This window comes from Castor canadensis, chromosome 3 (assembly GCF_047511655.1).
Source record: "Castor canadensis chromosome 3, mCasCan1.hap1v2, whole genome shotgun sequence".
NCBI lineage: Eukaryota > Metazoa > Chordata > Mammalia > Rodentia > Castoridae > Castor > Castor canadensis.
The window spans coordinates 164,668,373-164,691,343 of NC_133388.1; the positions used below are offsets into that span (position 1 = coordinate 164,668,373).

The 22,971-nt window shown below is 38.7% G+C and overlaps 1 protein-coding gene across 2 annotated transcripts in view; it reads right to left on the reverse strand.

The window, feature by feature from the left end:
* Positions 1-21,409, reverse strand: part of Lrp12 (LDL receptor related protein 12) — a 92,572-nt gene extending 71,163 nt beyond the window's left edge. For both annotated transcript variants that reach the window (XM_020167682.2, XM_074069027.1), the window contains exon 1: positions 21,218-21,409. In XM_020167682.2, the coding sequence (XP_020023271.2) occupies positions 21,218-21,296 (79 nt within the window). In that variant the 5' untranslated portion in view covers positions 21,297-21,409. The remainder of the gene's footprint in view (positions 1-21,217) is intronic.
* Positions 21,410-22,971: the final 1,562 nt, after the last annotated feature.

The following is a 22,971-nucleotide window of genomic DNA, read 5'->3' on the forward strand; positions in this document are numbered from 1 at the left end:
ACCTACCTGTGCTACATAAGTGTGTTTTCTCAAGTAAAAGAGGAGAAAAAAAACATTCAGTATGTATCTGCTGCTGTAATATGTACTTTCACAGATTTCAATTTACTTAATTATTAGGGCAAATATTTGGGGATAGATCTTGTCTCCAGTTAACAAAGGAAAAAACAAGCTTTAGAAACAAATAGCAGTAACTTGCCTACAGGGACACATCTAAGACACAGAACCAATATCCAAGCATTGGTCTGTCTTACAATAAAGATCATGCATTTCCTCACTGCACCTTCCAAAATATAAATGGGTCTTATTTAGGCTAATAAGTTCATAACTTTAAAAAAACACTTTCTTAATATATATCCTTTTATTTTAAAACAATCTCAGGAATAACTAATATTCCCATTTTTAAGGCCTATGAAGTTGAGATGTAGCAATTAAATTGACAGTACTAAATCTAATAGTTACTAAGGAGTATAATCAAGCATAGAATACAAGGCTTTGGTACCAATTAAGAGTAGAAGATATAGACCCTTCTTTGGTAATGTTCCACAGCTAGTGATGCCTAGATACAGCAGAATAAGAGAAAACCAATGACATGGTTACACTGACAACAAATCCAAGGGATGGGAGCACTTTCAAAAGACAGGTTGATATTGTCAAAAGGAATCTAGGAGGCTAAGATATGCTATGGAGTATATGGTATAATGATAAAGATGAAAGTATATGAGCCTACATGACAATAGTCTTGACTCCTGCCATTTTACTCTTTCCTTTTTCTTGTGGAATATGTTCAAGTAAATGCCACAAGTCATTTTGCCTTTATACATCTCAATATTCATCTCTACCTATTTATAATGCTATTACTTTAACAAAGTTACTAATAATTCTTGGTATCATTTAATATAGCCAGGTTACAATTAGCTTGCTTACTGGAAACAGGATATGTTTGGTTAGTGTGTTTAAGACTCTCTTAACCTGAGGTAAATACTTTCCCATTTTCTATGCCACTAACTTGCTACCGAAACCAGATCAGCTCCTGTAAGCGCTACCCATATTCTGTGGTGTCACTTCCTTTGGATGTCACTTAACTTTTTCATCTAACTCAAGGGTCAGCAAACCTTTTCTGTGAAAGGATAATATCGTAAATATTTTAGGCTCTGTGACCATACAGTCTCTGTTGCAACTAGTCAGCAATGTCACTGCAGCACAAAAGCAGCCACAAAATACATAAAGGAGAATGGCTGTGCTTCCTTCAATAAATGCTATTTGCTTACCCTGAAACAGTTCATGCAGAGAAAAGGAGGCTAAATGCTTAATTCTTTCTTCATAATTCCCTATTCTTAGAGTATGGAGTTGGTGTCCTATTTGTTTCCACTGGTATCCCGTAATATGCTGTTCTTGTAAGGGTATGTGTCTTATTACAAGTTAATCATTCTGAGCTAAGAATTTTTAATACACTCATTGTATTTCAGCCATCTGTCTTCATTACTGATATTGATGCCCAAATTCTCTTATCTTTGGCCAATAACCCCTTTATAATGGCCCTATGTCCTTTGGCATGAAAACTAGGCTTTAGTAGTTTCCTTGCTTTCTGACACAACAGAATATCCCAGGCTTATCTTTTGTATTTTCTGTCCTACACTAGAATCAGTCATTCATGCGATGATCCTTGGATACTTTTGGTGAAAAAACGGCTTTTAGAGACTATCCGATTCGAGTTGTGCTCACTGCTATGGGCCTATTACTGCCACATTTCACTGGGGAGGGCATAAAAAGCCAGATATCTTAAATTCAATGGGCAAAGGCTTAATGTAGTAAACATTTCTAGAAAACAAATCCTGGCTCTAACAGTGTAAAAATTATTTAATTCCTCTGTGGCTTAATTTCCTATAAGATGGAGTTTAAAAGAGGGTCCATCTCAGAGTTTTGATAAAAAGATTAAATGAATTAGTATATATAAAGCATTTAGAATAATAATTAGCAAACTGTAAATGTTCAATACAAATTAGGTATTATTTTCACTTTTATTTCTAATGAAAACTGAAAATACTCCAATCTTCAACCCAGTAATTCTGTTATGATTTATTCATAGTGTTGGAGTTAATAACCCCCTGGTGCCGAAAACAGACACAGAAGAGACAGAAAATCTTGACAAGGCAATTTTCTCTTGATCAAGAGGGTGCAAGCATGTGCTCACTCCGGCTAAGCAAGCATGCAAGCAGTTGTACCTGCCCCTCACCTGGGATTTGTCCAGGTCAAAGGTTCACAGTCTTTCCCTGACTGGCTAAAAGGCTTGGGGGATGGATTAGGGCATGCAGTTTGGCAGGCAATGGAGTCCTACAGGAGTCTGGGAGAAGAAGCAAGGACCTTTTAAACATGCAAGTCACCTAAGATGGGGACCTGAGGAATTTTTAAGTAATCTAAGAGGGTAAAAAGTACTTTGATAGAAAAGATCACTTTTCTTACAATAGGGAAAGTAATAAAAACTCAAAATTAAAATCTTGCTAATTATCGCATTATTTATAAATGTGAATAAAATTATAAACAAACAATCTAATGTTCAATATTAGGGAAGAGAAAGTGGTATAAAAAATGCCCAAGATATGTCAAATAATACCCAAAAAACTCGTAAGTCAAAGATTACCAGTTCTACTAGCCAAGAGGAATGCTCATTTCATTGACCACTAACCTGTCTTATTTTTGTCTTTACTGTCCATTTTGAACATGTAATAGAATAGTCTAACTTTTACATATTTACTAAATAGGTAGGTGGTATTTACCTACATTTCTCCAACTGCTTTAGAAATTAATCTTTGTTTCTAATTTTATTAGCCATCCATTTACTGTTTCTATAAATTGTATTTTGTCCATGTATTGAGGAAGAAAATTAACATTTGATGTAGGAAGTATTTGCATAAAATTATTTAACAGCCTTACAAAAACCTTGAAGGTAGGCAGGTAGTGTAAAACCCAGCATCTTACCATTTAGAAATCTCAACAGAAAATCAGAATTAATTCAGAAAACATTAATAATCCAGCTCATCTATTAGCAAGCATCACAAGCATATGAGTTCTAGTAACAAATTAAAAACAGTAAATGTAGGAGGAATTAATCAGCCTGCTTACAAAGCTGCACTGAATTTAGGGAAGTCTCTCAGTAAACTTCAAAGAAGCCATACAAAGTAATGGTTAAGAGTTCAGATTCTAGAGTCATGCTATCTGGGTTCAAATCACAGCTCTCCCATTTCCAATTATGTGACCTAGGCTAGGATACCAATACAAAGCCTCTGTACACCTTTTCTGTAAACTGGAAATAATATTGTCTAGGCTGACAAGATTGTTATATGTAAATTGAGAGAGAGTGAGTGAGAGAGAGAGAGAGAGTGTGTGTGTGTGTGTATGTGTGTGTTGTATAGCCTCAATGTTTGTGTCCCCAAAATTCCTATGTTGAAATCCTAATCCCCAAGGTGATGGTATTAGGAGGGAGGGCCTTTGGATTTGATGAGGAGGTGATTAGGGCCTAGACTCTGCCCTCGTGGATGGTAGTAGTGTTCTTACAAAAGAGACTAGAAAACTGTCTAGCCCTTTCCACCACAGCATGAAAGAGTTGAAAATAAAGCAGGCAGTGGGTGCTCACCACTGCCAACACCTTGATCTTGGACTTCACAGCCTCTGGAACTATGAAAAACAAATCTCTATGAAAAGCAAAGCTACCCAGTTTATGGTATTTGTTATAGCAGCCCAAACAGAAAAAGAAACATCAATACATGTATATAAACCCATACACATACACAAACTCACAGTGATTAGAACACTGCCCAGCTCACAGAAATTGCTATGTAAGTATTTGCTATTGTTAACTACACAATGAGTATATGCACCAATCCCTCCTTGTCTTTTGCTACTTCATATGTCATAGCTTGTTATTCAAATACTACACTGTACTGCAACTATTTCAAAACATTTTACAAGTCTGATGATCAAGGCATGATTGAAAAGTGCTCTAGATGATAAGCCAGATAGAATATCTTGACATTTAAAAAAGGTAAAGCAAGAGGAAAATAATTATTATAGATCACATACACCACAGGGGGTTCTGACCTCTTACAGCAGCACTTCCCAGACTTCAATATGAAATAAATCACCTGAGGATCTTGTTAAAATGATCAGTATCTGGGGCAGAGCCTGAGATTGAACTTCCAACAAGCTTCCTGGGGGTCCTGATGCAGCTGGTTCCAGACCAGCACTTTGAATACTAAGAGCTCACAAGTGAGCTTTTACAAGTTATGGAATCACATGCTACTGTCTCAAATTTTTCTGCGAATATGCATATGGGAATTATTTTCTGAGGAAAGGTCCTACAGTTCTTACCAAATTCTCAAGGGTGGGGGTGGCCATAAGTGACAAGGCAAGGAGAAACTGGAATTCCCAGGGGAGATGAAGAAGGAAAATCAACTGCATAGCAAATTAAAAAAGATAAAACTATCATTGTTAAAAAGGGAATTATTGGTAAATAGACACATTATAGACAAATTATAATTTAAAAGGCTAAAATGAAGACTCTTTAAATTGTAGGATAAAAAGACAAAGATTTAAAAGTCTAAGAGACAAAAAAAAAAAAAAAAAGCCAGGGTATGAAATAGTCACTTAAGAGAACTTAAAGGATAAAAGTAATTTAAAAACACATCTGGACATGTATGCATATATTTACACAAATATGCATACACACATATATGTATTTTAGAAAAATATCATAATCACTAGATGAACATATACTAATAAAGACTACAAACCCCAAATTAACAAGGAATTGATAAGCTAACAAAAGTATAAAAACTAATATGATAACGTAAAATTACAAGATGATAAAGTAACATATATGGAATTCAAATCCTGCCAAATTATTCAAGTGTGAAGGCAAAATAAATATCATCAGTTGCGTATACCTAAATATTTACAAACCATACATTTTTGAGAGAGACAAAAAAGAGAGTGAGAAGAGAAGACAAGACAAAATAAAATTCAACATATTAAAGACTTCAAGAAAAAAATGACATGAGACAAAACAAAACAAAATAACAGTAAGAGAAAAGGAGAAGAAAACCTAAGGAAGTAAAAATAATTGTTGAGAATAAGTTTGAAATTTTAAAATATAATTTGTTGTTTTTTGCTTCATTATGTAAAATTTCCAACATTAACAAAACAGAATAGTGTAAATTCTCATGTATCATCCTCTGAGCTTCAGTAGTAATAAAATGCTTAATACAATCATTTAAAGATGACCATAAATAAAAACAAAGATGTTTGCTCTTGTCATGTCAATTTTGTATTGGAGGTTTTAGCCAGGACCATTAGGCATGAAAAAAAAATCTAGATTGGAAGAAGTAAAACTCTGTTCACAAATATGACATCTTATGTATAAAAATCCCAAAGAATTCACAAACACAAAAATCTATTACAGTTAGTAAGCATGTTTGGCAAGGTCACAGAATACAAGAAAAATATATTGCTGTTGCACCATCACCACCAATCGAAAGTCAAATAAGAAAATTCCAGCTTCATGTGGTGGGTTATGTCTGTCATCCTAACTACTTGGGAGGCAAAGATGAGGGGAATCACAGTTTGAGGCCAGCAGGAGCAAAAAGTTTGGGAGACCACAACTCATCCAATAAATCTGGGCATAGTTGTGTGTACCTGTCATCATAGCTGTTGAGTCTGGAGACCTAACATAGATGAGTAAGTATCCTATTCCCCCATGGAGAGCACTGCATTCTTGCATCCTGAGGAGTTATAGGCCTGCATTCCTGTACCCTGAGAGGAAGTTGTAAACTGCATTTCTGCATCCTAAAGAAAAGATACAGGGTCTGATAGATCTGCCACAGGGCTGATGAACAAAATGCTCCCAACATTGTTTCCCTTCCCCCAATAATGGTGCAAACCAAACTGGTTTACCTGAGAAAGCCTGCAAATCCATGGCCAATGAGAAACCACCCCCAACCCAGAGTTAAAACGTCCATAAGAACCCCAGCCTTCACCTGAGCAGCAAGCTACTGGTTTCTGGGCTCTGCTGCACTTCTCTAGCTGTAGCCTTTCCTGTCTCTCTAATAAATCCTACTTTATACACCAGCTTTGGCTCATTATTCAGCTGCCTCATGAGCCAGTTCCCTGGCCTGTGAAGGCAAGGACTCTTGACACTGGCCCACAGCACTTCACACTGGCACATAACATAGCTATGAGAGAACACAAATAAGAGGATTGCAGCCCAAGCCATCAAAGGCATAAACATGAGACCCCATCTCAAAAATAACCAAAGCCAAAAGGCTGGGGATGCAGCTCAAGTGATAGAACTGCCGCCTAGCAAGCACAAGGCCCTGAGTTCAAACATGGGTACTCTCCCCTCCCTTAATTCCACTCAAATACTATGAAAAAAAGGAAGAAAATACAAATGAATTTAAATAAAGAAATGCAAAGCCTATGCTCTGAGACAAAATATTTTGAAAGAAATTAAAGACTTATATAAATGCAAAGAGATTCCATGTTCATGGATCAGGACTAAATTGGTAAAACAGCAATTCTCATCAACTTGCTTTACAGATTCAATGTGATCCCTATTAAAATCCCAGCTTCCCCCAAGAAAATCTTAAAATTAATAAGAAAATTCAGGAATCCAAAATTGCCAAAACAATTTTGAAAAAATAAACAAACTGGAAGACTCACATTTCCCTGAGTTCAAAACTTACTAGAAAGGTAGTTCAATGACTTTTCAACAGGGGTTTCAGGAAATTTTAATGAAGAGAAAATAGCCTTTCAACAAATAATGCTGGGACCAAAAGGAAGCCACATGCTAAAGAATGATTTGACTCCTACCTCACACATCAAAATTGGCCGCACAGCTCAGGCGGTAGCATACCTGCATAGCAATCATGAGGCCCCTTAGTTCAATCCCCATTACAGAAAAAACAAAAAACAAAAAACAAAAAACAAAGAAAAGATAAAAGAACCTAAATTTAAGGGCTAACCTATAAAACTCTTAGAAAAAAATGTAAGAGTAAACTTTAACCTTAGATTAGGAAATGAATTAGCTATGAAACAAAAGTCCCAAGCAACAACAACAACAACAACAACAAAATAATCCAGATAAACTGGAACTCTTTCAAAATTGAAAATACTTGTGTCTCAAAGGACACCATCAAGAAAGTGAAAAGACAAACAACTCTTACAGGTCAACAATGAAAAAAGACAAATTAACCAATTAAGAAATGGGTAAAGGATTAGAATGGACAGTTCTCCAGAGAATATATACACAACAGCTCTCAAACACATGGAAAGAACCCCAACATCATTATTTTTAGGGAAATCAAGTCAAAACAACAATGACTTATCACTTCACAACCCTCAGGGTGGCGCTAATAATAATAACAACAACAAAACAGACAACAAAACATACTAAGGATGTAGAGAAACTGGGACCCTCACACTTTGCTACTGGGAATATAAAATAGTACCACATTTGGAAACCGTTTTGAAGTTCTTCAAAAAGGTAAACTAGAGTTACGATGAGTTAGGAATTCCACTCCTCTGTATATTCCCAAAAGAACTGAAAATGTATATTCACACACACAAAAAAGTACACAAATATTCACAGTAGCATTAGCCAAAAAGTGCAGTCTACCCAAATGTCTGTTACATGATGAGTACATAAAATGCAGTATAGCCATAGAAGCAGAATATTATTTGACCAAAAAAATGAATGCTACAACATAGAAGAAACATAAATACATATGCTAGATGAAAGAAGTCATACACAAAAGTCCACATATTGTATGATTACATTTATGTGAAATACCCAAATCCATAGCAACAGAAAATTGTTACCAAAGGCTAGAAAGAAGGGAGAAGGCAGCGACTGTTAATATGTACGGGGTTTCCTTAAGAGCCAATGCAAGTATTCTGGAATAAGATAGTGGTGATGGTTGCATAATTCTGTGAGCACACTTAATAGCACAACTGTATTTTAAAGGTTGAAGTTTTAGAAGGCTTAAAAGGATGAAGTTCATGTTTTAAAACTGTTATTCTTTTAAAACCATAATACACTCTGACCAAGTGTTAGCCAATGCAATATGGGGAAGAAAAAAAGAAAGAAATGAAAGACATACAGTTCGGAAAGACAAATGTATCACTGACCTTATTCATAAATGAAATAATTATGTAAAAAAATCTTACAGAACTACTAGAAAGGCTAATTAAATATTAAAAAATCAATGAATGCAATGCACTATTCTAACAGTCTAAGAAAAATCAGACAGTATTAGAAGATGTGGAAAAAACATTTTTCAAGATACAACATCCATTCATTATTAAAAGAAACCCTCAGTACACCAGGAATTGAAAAGAACTTCCTCAACTGGATAAAAGCACCTATGAAAACCCACAGCTAACGCAGCCAATGATGGAAAACTGAGAACTTTCCTCCCGTGATGCAAACAAGACAGCACTCTTACCACTCCGATTTGACAGTTTAAAAAAGTGTTAGCCAATGCGATATGGGGAAGAAAAAAAGAAAGAAATGAAAGACATACAGTTCGGAAAGACAAATGTAACACTGACCTTATTCATAAATGAAATAATTATGTAAAAAAATCTTACAGAACTACTAGAACTAGTAAGTGAGCAATCACATTTTGTATATACAAAGAAAAACTGGAAACCAAATTTTAGAATAGTATCATTTTCAATAGCTGTCCCCAAATGACAAAATACACATATGATAAAAACTACAAAACATTAATGAAACACTAATCAAAGACTTAGATAAATGGAGAGATTCTGTACTCATGGATTAGAAAATGCAACATGGTGAAGATGTCAATTCTTCTGAAGTAGCCTATAAATTTAACACAATACCGTTCAAAATCCCAGCAGGATGTTTCAAAGATAGAGACAAGCAGACTGTAGATGCATACAGAAGGAAAAGGAGTAGGAAATTTCAACAGAGAATAAAATTGAAGGGATTACTCTACCCCACTTTCAGACTCACCATAAAGCTACGGTGATTCAGTCTCTTGTAACGGCAAAATTATTGCATAGAACAATGGACCAGAACGCAGATACGGGAACAGCCATAGGCAGTACTCGATCTCTGACTGAGCAGAGGTAGCTCAACAAAAAGTGATGGAATAATTGGCTATTCATTCATATGCAAAAACAGAACTTCCATACAAAGCTCATAACTTCTAAAAAGATAAATAAAAATGTATTTTAGATCGAAGAGTGTAGCATAAAACTCTTAAAAACTTTTAGGAGAAAAATAGGGGAAAATGTTCCTGACCTTGGGTTAGGTGCAGTGTTTCAGAAATGACACCAAAAACACAATTCATACAATAAAGAATTGGTAAGTTCAACCTCATCAAATGTAAAAACTTTTGCTCTGCCAATGGCGTTATCTACAGAATAAAATAAAAAGACAAACTACGGCTTCAGAGGGAAAACTATAACGCCTCTTAAAATTCTACAGCAAAAAGCAACCCAATTAAAAATAGGTAACAGGGCCAGCTGCAGTGGCTCAAGCCTATAATCCTAGCTACTTGGGAGGTAGAGATCTAAGGATCAGGGTTTGAGGCCAGCCCAGTGTGGTGAGCACATATAAGATTGCTGCTGTATTGATGGATTGTGTTGTGTTAAAAGTAGAAAAAATTGTTGAAATAAGAATTATTAGCCAGTGTGTGTTAGGACTTAGAAACTAAGCCAGAGAGTGACAGGTGATATGCAAATAAGCCAAACCTAAGGTGGAAGTGCCAAAAGCAGCAACTATGAGGTCACCACCAGGTATATAAACTCAGAGCCAAAACCCAAAACCTTGTTCACACCCTGAATGCCAGAGACCACGTGCTGTCAGGGTCCATCTGGAGGCTCTGACGTAGAGGCAGCCGCTGCTTGAGAGTGTGCCCCTTCTTCCAACGACCACTGGATGTCTCCGGTGAACCGCGAGATTGGACCTGCACTGAAAGCAGCGGTGAGGAATTCCCCAGGGCTCAACTGGACCCCCCCCATTGGCTGAGAACCATCACACAGTGAGTGAGGCTTGGGGTGGCCTGAGTAAACTCCTGGCTGGCTAAGGTAGCAGAGACAGGCATTAGGATGCGTGGGAGAGTGCCATGTAGAATTGTTTGAATAAAATCCTGTTCTCTGAAATAAGAGACTCCTGAGTACTGTTTCTATGTACTCGATTGAACTACAAGTGCTCACAACACCCAGGCGAAAAGTTCATGAGACCCCACAAGTAATGGCTGGACACAGTGGTACATACCTGTAATCCCAGCTACATGGGGAAGCACAATGTCCAGGCCAGCCTGGGCATAAAGCAGGACCCTATCTAAAACATTACCAGTACAAAAACGGCAAGAGGGACAGCCCAAGTAGTAGAGCACCTGCTTCTCAAGCATAAGGCCCTGAGTTTAAACCCCATAATCCCCCCCCAAAAAAAGGGTGACGAACTTGAACATTTCACCCAAGATGGCAAGAAAGTAATTAATCATTTAAAAGATGCAAATTCAAATCAGGAGTTGGCACTACATAACCTTTAGAATAACAAAAATTTTTAAAGTACTGAGAATATCAAGAGTTGGTAAAAATCCATAGTAACTAGAACTCACACACTGCTGACCAGAAGGCAAACTGCTATCCATTCTGGAAAATGGCTTGGTAGTTTCTCCTAAAGCTAAAGAGATACACGGAACTTAAGATCCAGCAATCTTACTGCTGTTTACCATACATTCATACAAAAGCCTGTGCACGAATGTTCATAGCAGCTTTACTTAGAATAGCCAGAAACTGAGCACAACAACCCAAGTGAATTGATGAAACTGAGGTGTACCCACCATACAACAGCACACTGCTTAACAGTAGGAAAGAGTAAACTACTGGTTCATGCGACCATGTGGAGGAACCCCAAAGGATATTACACCACCAAGTAAGAGCAGCCAGTCCCAAGTGGTTAAATGTCACACAATTTCATTTATGTGACATTCTCAAAAGGACAAAATGATGGTGATGAACCATGGGTACCCCGAGGGTGTGACTCTAAAGGAGTAGCAGGAGGGAGATTTCTGGGTGGTGGAACTGTTCTGTGTCCAGAATTTGGTGGTAGCTACATAAATTTGTGTATCTCTTAACATTCATGGAACTTCATGACAAGAGGAAAAAAAGTCAATTTTCTATATGATCATTTTTTAAGTAAAATGTTAAAAATTAGCAAACTAAACAATCATCTTAAAAATCGTAAGATAAAACAAATAGTTAAGTTAAGAGAAGTAAATAAAATAATAAACAAAGAAATCAGTACACCATAAAACCAAACCAAGAGCTGATTCTCAAAGAACACCTAAAATAAATCTGTGAAAAGTCTGTTTAAGAAAAGAATGACAGAAACAGATGGCCATATAGATATTAAGAATGACAAGGGTGATAATTACAGATGTAGAAAATATTTTAAGAGAATATCATTTATAACTTTAAAGCAAATATGAAAATACTGATAAAACAACAATATTCTAGGAAAATATAAATTAGCAAAACTGACTTAAAAAAGAAATTGAAAAAATACATATACACATCATATACATGTACTAATACCTACAGAGCAGAGTTCTACTAAACCTTTAGGAAACATAATATCTACTTACTACACTTAACCCCCTACTTAAATTAGAGATTTAAAACTAATATAATAAGAGCAGGAATAAACCACATATTCTGATTCTAATTCTCTCTAACCCACCTATATACATCAATTAAATCAAACACTCTAGAGGGAGACTGGGTAACAGGTACCCAAATACAGATATATAGGAAAATGCAGTCAGGTAGGAGGAGTAAGTTCTACTGTTCTATAGACCAGTAAGGTGACAATATTCACAATAATTTATTACATATTTTATAAAGAACTAGAAGAGAATAGTTTGAAGGTTCCCAACATAAAGAAATGATAAATGTTTAAGGAGATGCAATTCTAACTTCCCTGATTTGATCATTCATTATATATTGTATATATGTATTAAATTATCACACTGTACCTCCATAAATATGTACATTATATGACAATAAAACTTTAAAAAAATTTTAAAAACTCAATCCCTTATTGTAATTTGGTGGGAAAAAAGAATGTAGAACAAAATCCTATGCAATTTTAATTATGCAATTTTATCTATACTCACTTGTATTTTTCATCGCCCATAACTACAGCTAACCATTTTATGTGGTGCTCAAAGAAATTTTAGTACCAACGCTAGAGACAAAACTGGATGTTTTGTACTTAAAGTCTGCTATTCAGCAGTGGATATATAAATAGTTACACTGTACCTGAAGGTGACTGAAAAGACTTTTAACCTCAGCTCAATTCACACTTAGCATCTCCATTTTAGTCCCCACAGCTCCTGCCTTTCAGATGTGAGCGTCACTTCTCATGGGACCAATCCATCTCACTAACTTATTAACTTATTTAGTCCTAAAACCTATTCATAAGAAGGCATCCATTTCCTACAGGCTCATCTCTATTGTCTTGCTCAGTGAAATGAAGTTTAATCATGCTAGGAATGAATAATTTCTCTTCAGCTCTTATTAATACAAAATTATTCATTTTTGCACTCCTATCACAGTTCCTATATAATTCATAAGCAAATGTAACTCTTTTTTTCCTAATATTAAAAGACAAAATAATCAAAATTGGAACATTAAGGTAACTTATACTTCCCTTAACCACTGAAATCAGCAACAAAAAAAGATTACAAGTGTATCTAAGAAGAATGGATAAACACATGAAAATCAGAAGAAGGGTTAGGTTACAGGAGAAAGGAAAGAAAAGTAATGGAGGGAGAAAAAAAGCAAAGACTGACTATAAACTGATCTCATAAATACAAATGCAAAGTCTAAAAAATATTAAAAAATATTTCAGCACATTAAAATGTATTGTTACCAACTTGATCTGGCATTTTCATGAATGCAAAAATGGTTCAACGTTAGGAATCACATGAATATAATTTGCTCCAGTTATGGATAAATGAATTCATTTATTCAACAAGTTGTCTCGAATTATATTAGGTATGTTTCGTACACATAACTCTAGCCCTATAGTAATCTGAATAAATGTAAAACAATTCCACTCTTCTCATTAGAAGTTTTTGTCTTGGAAAATATGGTTGTCATTTATTTAACATGTTTTTATGGTACTGTGTAATGGGTTTCTCATTGTCATTTTAAATGGATCAATGTTTGTACAATTTTTCAATTTCAATTTCTAGTAGTACCGTTAAAAAAAACAAAAAACACTCTTTGGACTGTGGACCCCCCGCCAGTCGTGAATCCTGAGGTCCACAATTTTGCGAGCTGCTGCTGCACAGCAGTCCCTCACAGTAACATCTACTCTATTGCTGATGTACGCATGGCTTGTTTCTAGTCTGGGACTGTAATGAATAGGGATGCCACGAATATTTCTGTACATGTCTTTTGGCACACTTTATGTGCCTACTTAGGTGAGTTCATACCTAGGAGCAGAACTGCTGGGCCACAGAGCATGTTTATATTCAACTTCAACAGACAATGTCTTTCCTAGTGTCTACTGAGCATTTGAAACACAGTTAGTTTAATTAAGATGCGCTCTAAGTATATAATTTACACTGGATTTTGAAGACTTAGCATGAAAAATAATTCAGGATATCTCATTAATTATTCTCTATTGATTACATGCTCAGTAATATTTTAGACATAGTGGATTAAATACATTAACTGGGTTAAATACATTAACATTAAGTTTACCTGTTTGTCTTTTCTTTTTTTTAGCGTGGCTACTGGAAAATTTAAAACTACATACATGATTCACATTTGAGGCTTACATTGTATATCTGAGATATTTATCCATGCCCCTCATTTTGAGGCACCAAGGATTCTCCAGAAGTGGTAGCATCCAAAGGAAAGCTGGAAGACAAGCAGGAGTGGCCTAGTGAAGAAAGTGGTGAAGGAAAATAACCAGGGAGAGGGAACAGCACATGGAAAGGCCAGAAGACAGAAGAAACAAGAAACGTGCAGTACAGCAGGAACATAGTGTGGGGAGGAAGAAGGGTGGCGGTGAAGAGGAGTGACATGAGACAAGACAGAAAGGTTACCCAGGTCAGGAAGGCTCTGATGATTTATATTTGTATCTTAACAGTAAGGAACTACTGTTGGGTTTTAAACAAGTACTTACATAATCCAATCTGTACTTTAGAAAAGTCACCTGGCTAGTGCCATGTGTGACATGACTGAATCAAGACAAGACTAGTTGAGGGCTCTTCCCACAACGTAGGAGGAAAAAAACAAAAAGGACTTTGCATGAAGAGAACAGCAGTTCTTAAACAAAAGACGTGAACCTTAAGCAAAATCACGACTCTCAAAGCTTTGGCTTCTTCTAATATTAATACCTACTTCACGTTTATTCTGAGGATTAATCATGGCATATTTTTGCAAAGATGTTCTGTATTCTAACTATTAGTAAGTGGTTTCTTGTTATGAGAACAGACAATTACAATTTCAAGAAACTGAATTATATTTCAGAATTCATCAGATACAGATTCATCTTATATTTTCTCTGACATGGACACTTAAAATCTAAGGGATGCTTTAACTATTAATGAAACTGTCAGATAAAAGGCTTACTCTCTTTCTTGTATTTTAAGATAGTAAATTCCAACTACTAAACATTCTACTATGCTCCATTTAATTCTAATACTAAAAGATTAGCACCATTTTTGATTTTTCTAAAAACTGAAAAGTAAGTGAATTAAAGGTAGGTATCAAAAGGACAGCAGTTTAAAACAATTTTACTTCTTCACACTGATACTAGCAGGGCAGTGAGATATCAAATATTTAAGAAGAAAACTAGAAAATTGGCCTGTCAGATTCATTTACTTCAAAGTTTGGGGAATTGGGGGAAGTTTTATCTTCTATAAATAAGCTCCAGAAAAAAATTTAAAAGGTCCTTTTATTCTTCCAAATTTGTTCTGAAATTCACTAATATATTCTTGACTCTTCCAAAGACACACAGCAATTTTTATTGATCACTTAAATCATTTACCTTGAGCAAAAAGGTAGTTGAAATCTAGCTCTTGTCCCATCCCTTGCTTCTTGCCTGAAATACCCCTAAAACATGGTAAAAAGTTATGTTCTAAACTGATCTCAGTGACAAAAACTGACAGCCCTGAAAGCTGAGTTTCCATTAAGCCCCTTTTTTAAGTTTCTCCTCTTATTTGCTAACTCTTCATGCCTTCTTGTCATCTGTTGTACAACTACTCAACACAATATCCCTTCTCTCATTGAGTGTTCTTACTCTTCTCTTTTCTAGATTAAATAATTAGACCTAAGTAAACTTTCTAAGGGCCCAAACTGACTTACTGAATAGAGGGAACGGAAATCACCCTCAATCTCTCATTTCTCTTCACTCTTAACTTGTGATTTCATGTTGTATTACTTTCAGAAAATAGGAAATAATCAGATATAACTTCCATCTTCCCACCCCAAAACCTACAGTCTTGAGTATAACTGCACTAATATTTTTTCTCCACCTATCCCATGAAAAAGGAAATACTTTTTTTCCCTGTCAACAGGGCAATCCATACTCCTCTAACCCTAGTAATTCTACCTTGGTACAAGCTCCTGTGTCTCCAACCTGGATTATAGCCAAAAATATTCTAACTAATCATTCCATCTCTATTCTTGCCTACTTCACACTACTCTACATAATAGTAAAAGTGACTGCTTCAAATCATAAATATCATACCACTGAAACCCCTTCAATAGTTAACATTTAAAATGAAACACAAACATTTAACATAAAACTCCAGAGCCCTTGGTTACTACGTGTCATTCTAGCCTTATCTTGTTGTCCACTATGGACTACTGTGTCCCTGCTAGAGTGACTTTATTCATTTGTCTGTAACACAGCAGCTCTTTCACTGTTTCTGGGCCTTTCATATATTGCTCCTCTATGCAAGGCCCTCTTATTCCAACTCTAACACGGCTAGCTATCCTTTAGGTCTTATAAATGTCCTCTGCAGAAGTCTTTCCCTAATTACTCTTACTTTACCATCTCTTCCCTCTGTTTCCACTGAAGAACTTATTACACCTCACTGATTAGATGGTAAGCACCATGAGAACAGCCACTATGTCTATGAGATTGTTGTACCTAACACAGTTCCAGACAAAAGCAAATGCTCAAGAAATATCTGTGAAATGGATCAATGAGTGAACAGACAGGATAAGGTTACGATCCTGACTCTGCCACTTTGCAGTGGTTTGACCTCAGATAAGCCACTTCCCTGAGCTTTGCTTTCCCCTTCTAATAAAGAGGAATAAACACCTTACATGATTGTCAAATGATTCCTAACGAAAATCATCAGTGAACAATAGCCAAGAACAGTGCCTACATACATTTGCATCTACTTAAAAGAATAACATACACCTGAACAGACAGATAATTTGTATTTACAGGATGCAATCCTAAATCTTAGAAAATTGGAATAAGCAGTGTACATCTATTATGTACCTCTCTCAAAAGGGGGGAAGGGTGGTTGAAAAGAAAAGGAAAAACAGAAGGGAAAGTGACCTTAGTTAATTAGAGACCACAGTTCAACACTGATTCCTAAATTTACAACACTCTTCATTTACCTATAAAAAAGCAAGAACAGGATTAATACCCCTCCTAAAATATTTTTATTTGCTTAAATATATATAAATCTCAACTACATTTAACATATTTGCCTTCTTTTTACTTTACTTTCATTCTTTAAGTTCTTAATAGTGTGGATAAAACTTATGGGGAAAAAAAGTCACAATAAACCAAAAATCCAAATACCTCAGATCAGAAACCCAAAACAGTCTCACCACCCCCTTACTTTCTTCTGAGATTTTCTACCCACAAAAAAACTAACTGCTGCTCACTTTTCAGTCTGAAATCTCTCTTACCTTTTCTTCAAAGGAGGTCTTACTTTCTAGGAACCTTCTAAATCATTTACCACACATCATTCAAATTTTCTCCACACTCTTCCTGGAATACAGCTACCCCTCAAAGTGTGGTCTTTCAATACTCTGTGCCTGATAACCACCTAAAATTGTACGGAATGTACTGCCTACCTTCATATTCTCCCAAGGATAGAGATATAATTTAGATTCTGAACTCAAGGAAGGGTTTATGTTAATCAATTAATTCAGTTTTATTCAACATATTTTATGTAATCAAGCTTGACTTCTTCAGAAGTAATTGGTATTAGCTTAATTTTTCTTTCTGTTCCAGTTATTTGTACAACCTTTCTAAAATTGGAACTTCTAGTCTATCCTTAAGCTGGAAATTGTAAAGTGCTGCTGAATGTTCCATAAAATACATGGGAAAAGATTCATCCATCAGATATAAAACACAAGAGTGAAAAGAATATTGTACCACAACATATACAAGAGTACATGTATAATAAAGACCCTTGGCTGTAATAAACTGAAAAAGAGTTTTTAAATGACCCGTATTACAGGTCAGTCAGTATATGTCACGAAGACAGTTTTTACTGCTACACAATGCTTTGGCAGCAAGTAACTCAACCAACTGCAACTCATCAAGGCTACTTATAAAATCACATCCAAACACAAATGTTCTACACTTTAGGCTCCACCCACGGCAGTATTTATCACACTAAGGATTATAATCCATTAGTGGGTTCAAAATTAGTGACTCTGGACCAGTAAATAAAGAAAGGAAGGGTGGGAGGAGGGAGGATAAACAAAATAGAAAACATCTGAGTGCATCACAGATAATAAGGGCATTATCTTATGAACTTTGTTTTGTTCTCTACATGTATACCAAAGGGTGGGTTTAAGTGAAAGTCAGAAAATGCTGACCTGGGAGACAAACAGAAGATGCAAGGATATAGCAATGGAACTATTAGAATTACCAAATTATGGTTTGGAAGTAAGCAAGACTAATAGCTTCTGATGACTGGGAGACAGAGATTTTGGCAACTTCTACACAATGGGAAAAGGCAGGCATCCCAATGTGAAAAGTTAAAAAGACTTTCTGCCTTTACACTAGGACACTGGCCCAGCAAAACTCACTGAAGCCACCTCTAATGTTCTTTTTCCTAGAACTTCCAAAAAGGCAGAGGTCAACCTTTACATTCTCCTCTCTTAAGCACATTCCATGTACTTAAGATACAATAGCTCCTGATGGCTACTTACTGGTCTTAGAACAACTACTTCAGAAAACATTAGCTGTAGGTTACTGAAAAATCTAAATTGTGTAAAGTAAGACTCTGGCATCCAGAAAGATTAACTTGGAAATATACTAGTTACATATCATACTTCACTAAAAATGGTCATGTGAAGGTTACAAATACCCAATAAGGATTTTTTAAAGGTGTATGAAATGTTTCAAACATTCAAGGCACAAACTGGAGCCACTTACTGTTGCAGATAATGTATAATACTGACTTTGAAAAATTAGTATTGGAATTCCCTAAATACCAGCTAACAAACCTGCTTTTCTTCCTGGGGTCTGTGGGAGGGGGGAGGACATAAGGAAAAGGTGAAGGAAACTGAACGTAGTGGAAATATTGTGTACTCATGTATGAAAATGGAAAAATGAGACATGTTGAAACCATTCCAGGAATGGGAGGAGATGGAGATAAAGGAGAATGATGGAAGGGTGAATTCAAGTACGATATATTGTAAGAATTTCTGTAAAGTCAATATACCTCCAAGATAATGATAAGATAAAAAAAAGTTACTATGAATATTCAGTTGTTTTAACAGAACCTTCTAATAATTTTTGAAGCCACTTTAAATATTTGACTGTTAAAGGGACAATTTCATAAATTCAGCTAATATATAGTTCAGGCTCCCAGATTCCACTATTGCTATGGAAGCAAAAGTCTCCTACTTTTATTGTAGGTTTTCCCCCCACTGTTATTAACAAACATCTGGTTGGAGAGACAGAAGACCAGAAGTTCATTCTCTCTCGTGCACGTGCGAGCTTCTCTCCCTCTTTCTCTCTCACTCACTCACACACACACACACACACACACACACACACACACACACACAGCTCTTGCAGCTCTATAGTAGAAAATTTCCCTAGTTGCAGGGAGATGGGTTTCTTTAATCTCTGCTGATAGTAGTTTAATGTTTGGCAGCACTAGGGTTTGAACTCAGGGCCTCATGCTTGCTGGGCAGGTACTCTTGCCTGGTGAGCTGCTCCATCAATCCTTTTTTGTGTTGTTTCTTTTTTTCTGCCAGTTGTTTCTTTTGTTTTTCAAGATAGGGTCTCTAGAACTATTTGCCTTGGGCTGGCTTTGAACTGCAATCCTCCTGTTCTCTGTCTGAGTAGTTTTTTCTTATGCTTTGAAACTTCCTGAGGCTTGAGACATCAACCTTTGGTATAATCACCTGCTAGTTTTATAATTTGGCCACACAGCTAGAAAAATAGTTTTAGTAGTTGACTACTAACAATTCCTCAGGGAATACAAATGCCCCAAATATAAACCTTTGAGAAGCACCCACCAGAAAGTCACTTTGTGTACTAGTACAAAAGAATATACCAGAACAAATTATGGGGTTTATAGCCTTTTATCACTGGAGGCAAAGGATTTTTAGTTCAAACACTAATGACACAGGTTTTTATTAAAAGAAGAGCCCATTTACTTATCTAGTCTGATCAGACATCACAGAAATTCAATTGTGATTATAGTGCAGGACATATATAGCTGGACTCCTAATCACCCTGGATTAAAGATTCCTCTCACTTTCTTCTTGGCCATTACACCAAACCAAGAACAGAACTTATACCCACCTTCAGGCTAGAAGAAACAACATAATAGCTTATTGATCTCTGGTGTAGACCCAAACCCTAAGTCATCAGCCAAACACTTGATGCAACTTAACAACCTGAAGTCATGCACTGGGTTTTTTGCTCATTACTGACAAATCATCACAGCCAATGTGGCTCAAACGCCCCCTCCTCTCCGAAACAAAAATAATAATATTACTCGTATTTGGGAGCAACACATCCGTAATTACTGAAAAGACTATTTTTTGGCCGTCAGTAAATGCCAATTTTGAGTTCACTGTATTTTTTATGTAGTCAATTCTCAGGCTTTTAAAGTCACCATCACATCACATTTAATTCCACAGATAAATGCTTTTCAAAGAGCTGACACCTGCTGGTGAATACATGTTGATCGAACCCCGTCCCCACTACCATTATACTAGTACAGTGTGGCGAATGACTTAAGACTTTTTTTAAGTCTTTTATTTTTACACGAAATTTGCCCAATAACTAGTAACTTCTATTTATTTTCTTCTGGAGAAACCGAAGCAATACTTCAAAAAGGAAAGATGAACTGTCTTCTCTGAAATACCCACTCTACGCGTTTGATGAACTAAGAAGAGTGAATGAAGGCAGAGGCGGAGCTCATCTCTGGGGCGATGAATGCTGCTTCCAATTAATCCCACTTAGCTCCCTTCTGACCCCGGGGCCACATAAATAAAGATCCAAGTCTCCAGCCCAGAATAAGGCTACAGTGACAGCGGCAGCGGAGGAGGATGGATGAAATGACAATTGAACTGGGAGGCGGGCTGGAAACTATTTCCTGGCCTTGCCCCGCGTGCTCCTTCTGGGGAACAACAGGACCATACATGCCCGGGACCCACGGAGCCTGGCACCCCAGGTGGGAGGGAAGCGAGGTGATGTTTTCAGAGAGTGGGGACTAAGGGGTACAGGGGGAGCGGTGGCAATTGCGCCGGGGAGAGAACTTCAGACTCAGGAGGGGCCGAGGGTGGCAGGACCGTCCCGGCGGCGGCGACCTCCCCGCTCGGTGTCACTGTCACACACCTTTGTGCGTGGGGCCCGCGCACGGGGCCTCGGAGCTCGCGGGGCCGGCCGCGGGGGCGTCGAGCCCGGGCGAGAAGTCCGCCGCCCCCGCCCCCCTCGCTCCACCAGAGACCCCAAGGCCCTGTCCCCAAACACACACACACCGAGGGACTGGGGGGGTGGGCATCTCCTGGGGGGGGGCCCTCCCGCCGCAGCCACCATCGCCGCTTCTTTGTCCCGCTGGCCACCTCCCGGGGTCTCCCGGGGAAACCCCGTCCTGGAGGCCTCGGGGCCCAGGGGCGCCCCAGCTTTGTTCGGTCAACGGGGCGCGGGGAGGCGAACACTTACCGTACACCTCAGCGAGGAAAAGCCAGAGCAACGCCGACTTCCACCGCCGAGCCTCTTTTGTGCTCCCGAGCCGGGCCATCACCACGGCAGATGGAGGGAGCGAGGAGATGGAGGAGGAGCTGGGGCCAGGCGCCGGTGCCGCCGCCAAGCCCCCGGCTGCTCCCTGCGCTCTCCGCGGCGGCGGCGGCGGCGGCGGCGGCGGCGGCGGCGGGAGGGGGAGGGAGAGGGGGAGAGGGAGAGGGAGGGAGGGGGAGGGGAGAGGGGAGGGGCCGTCGCCGCCCGCGCGCTCCCGCAGACGCGCGCGCGCCCGCTCGCCCCACGCGCCGCGGCCTTCCCGGCGGCAGGGCCAGTACCGCGCGTGCCGGCGCCACGCAAAGTGGGGCCCAGCGAACGCGGGGCTCCGGCCTTGCGCCGCACTGGCGAGCCGGTGCCCCACGCGCCAGACGACCGAGCGCGAGCCGGCGCCCGCGCCCATCCGTGAGATCGGCCATCCCCTGGCCCGCCTGCCTCGGCGCCCGCCCCGCGCGCCGCTGGACTTTCCCAGTCTCGGGCTGCCCTCCCCGCGCCTGGAGCCCGAGGAGCGAGGCAGCGCCAATCGATGGGCGAGCGCGTGAACGCCGGCCGCCCGGGGGCTGCGGAGCGCGGCGCCGGTTGGAAAGCGGCCACGTGTAGGGGAGGAGTAGGGTGGGAACTTGGAAGTTTCTTCCCACACCACCCCTCCACGCACACACCCCACAAGCCCCTGCTTTGGGGTTGGGCGCTGGTTGGGGCGGCGGGTGGTGTGGACGCAGGCTGGACGCCCACAGTCCACGTCCCGGGACGAGTCGGGCTGGGCTGCCGGACGGAGCGCTCGCGTGCCCGGCGTTGGACGCCCACGGGACGGGGGCGTCGCTGGGCCACGAGCCGAAGGAGCCCACCTTGGGAATTAGAAGGAAGAGGGGTCGTCCTAATTTCTCTCTTCCCCGCTCTGAAAAAGTGCGACCCCTCCTTCCCTTATTTTTCTCATAGCAGACCTTCCACCTTGTGTTTTTAAAGTGTTTGTCCTCAAGTTGCCGTTTCTCCTGTGAGATTTCATCGTTGGCCTTTACCAACACTCTAGGCTGTTCACTGACGCCCTACAATGCATTATGGTGTCCTGTCGAGTTAGTTACCCCTTTAATTCCCAATGATCTTAGTATTATCCATATTTTATAGGTAGGAAAATTAGACTCAGGTTTAACTACCCAGTATGGCAAGTTTGTCTCTCACACACACATACATCATCCGGTATAGCAAGTATATTGACATAGCAAGTAAATCCTTTGAAACCTTTTGTTTCAGCTCATTTCAAAGCTAAGACCGTCACCCCTGTACCGCAGGGAACTCAAGCCCCATGCTTAATGCCTACCAAATAAATGTTAAGTTTTAAGACATACTTTTTAGCGGAATACGTTAGACTTTCCTTCTATCTCCTGCTGATCTGTCCTCTTTAATTTTTGTTTTTCCTGGAAATGCAAGTCCAGAAGATGAGGTTTATTAGCAAGTTATTAACAAGTACTTCACAATCCAACAATTAAGAAACACTTTATTGGAAAAAGCAAACAAAACCAGAACTCCAAAAATGTTTTCCACTCTCTTTAAGAGAGAAAGAAGCAGCTTTACTGTTCTTCACTCAACAATCTGCAGATATCTTTCGTAGTTTTAGGATTCTCAGCTTCTCTTGCTTGTTTCTTGAGAACTCATTGATAGCTGTGTTTTTGGCAGGCCAGGAGTAA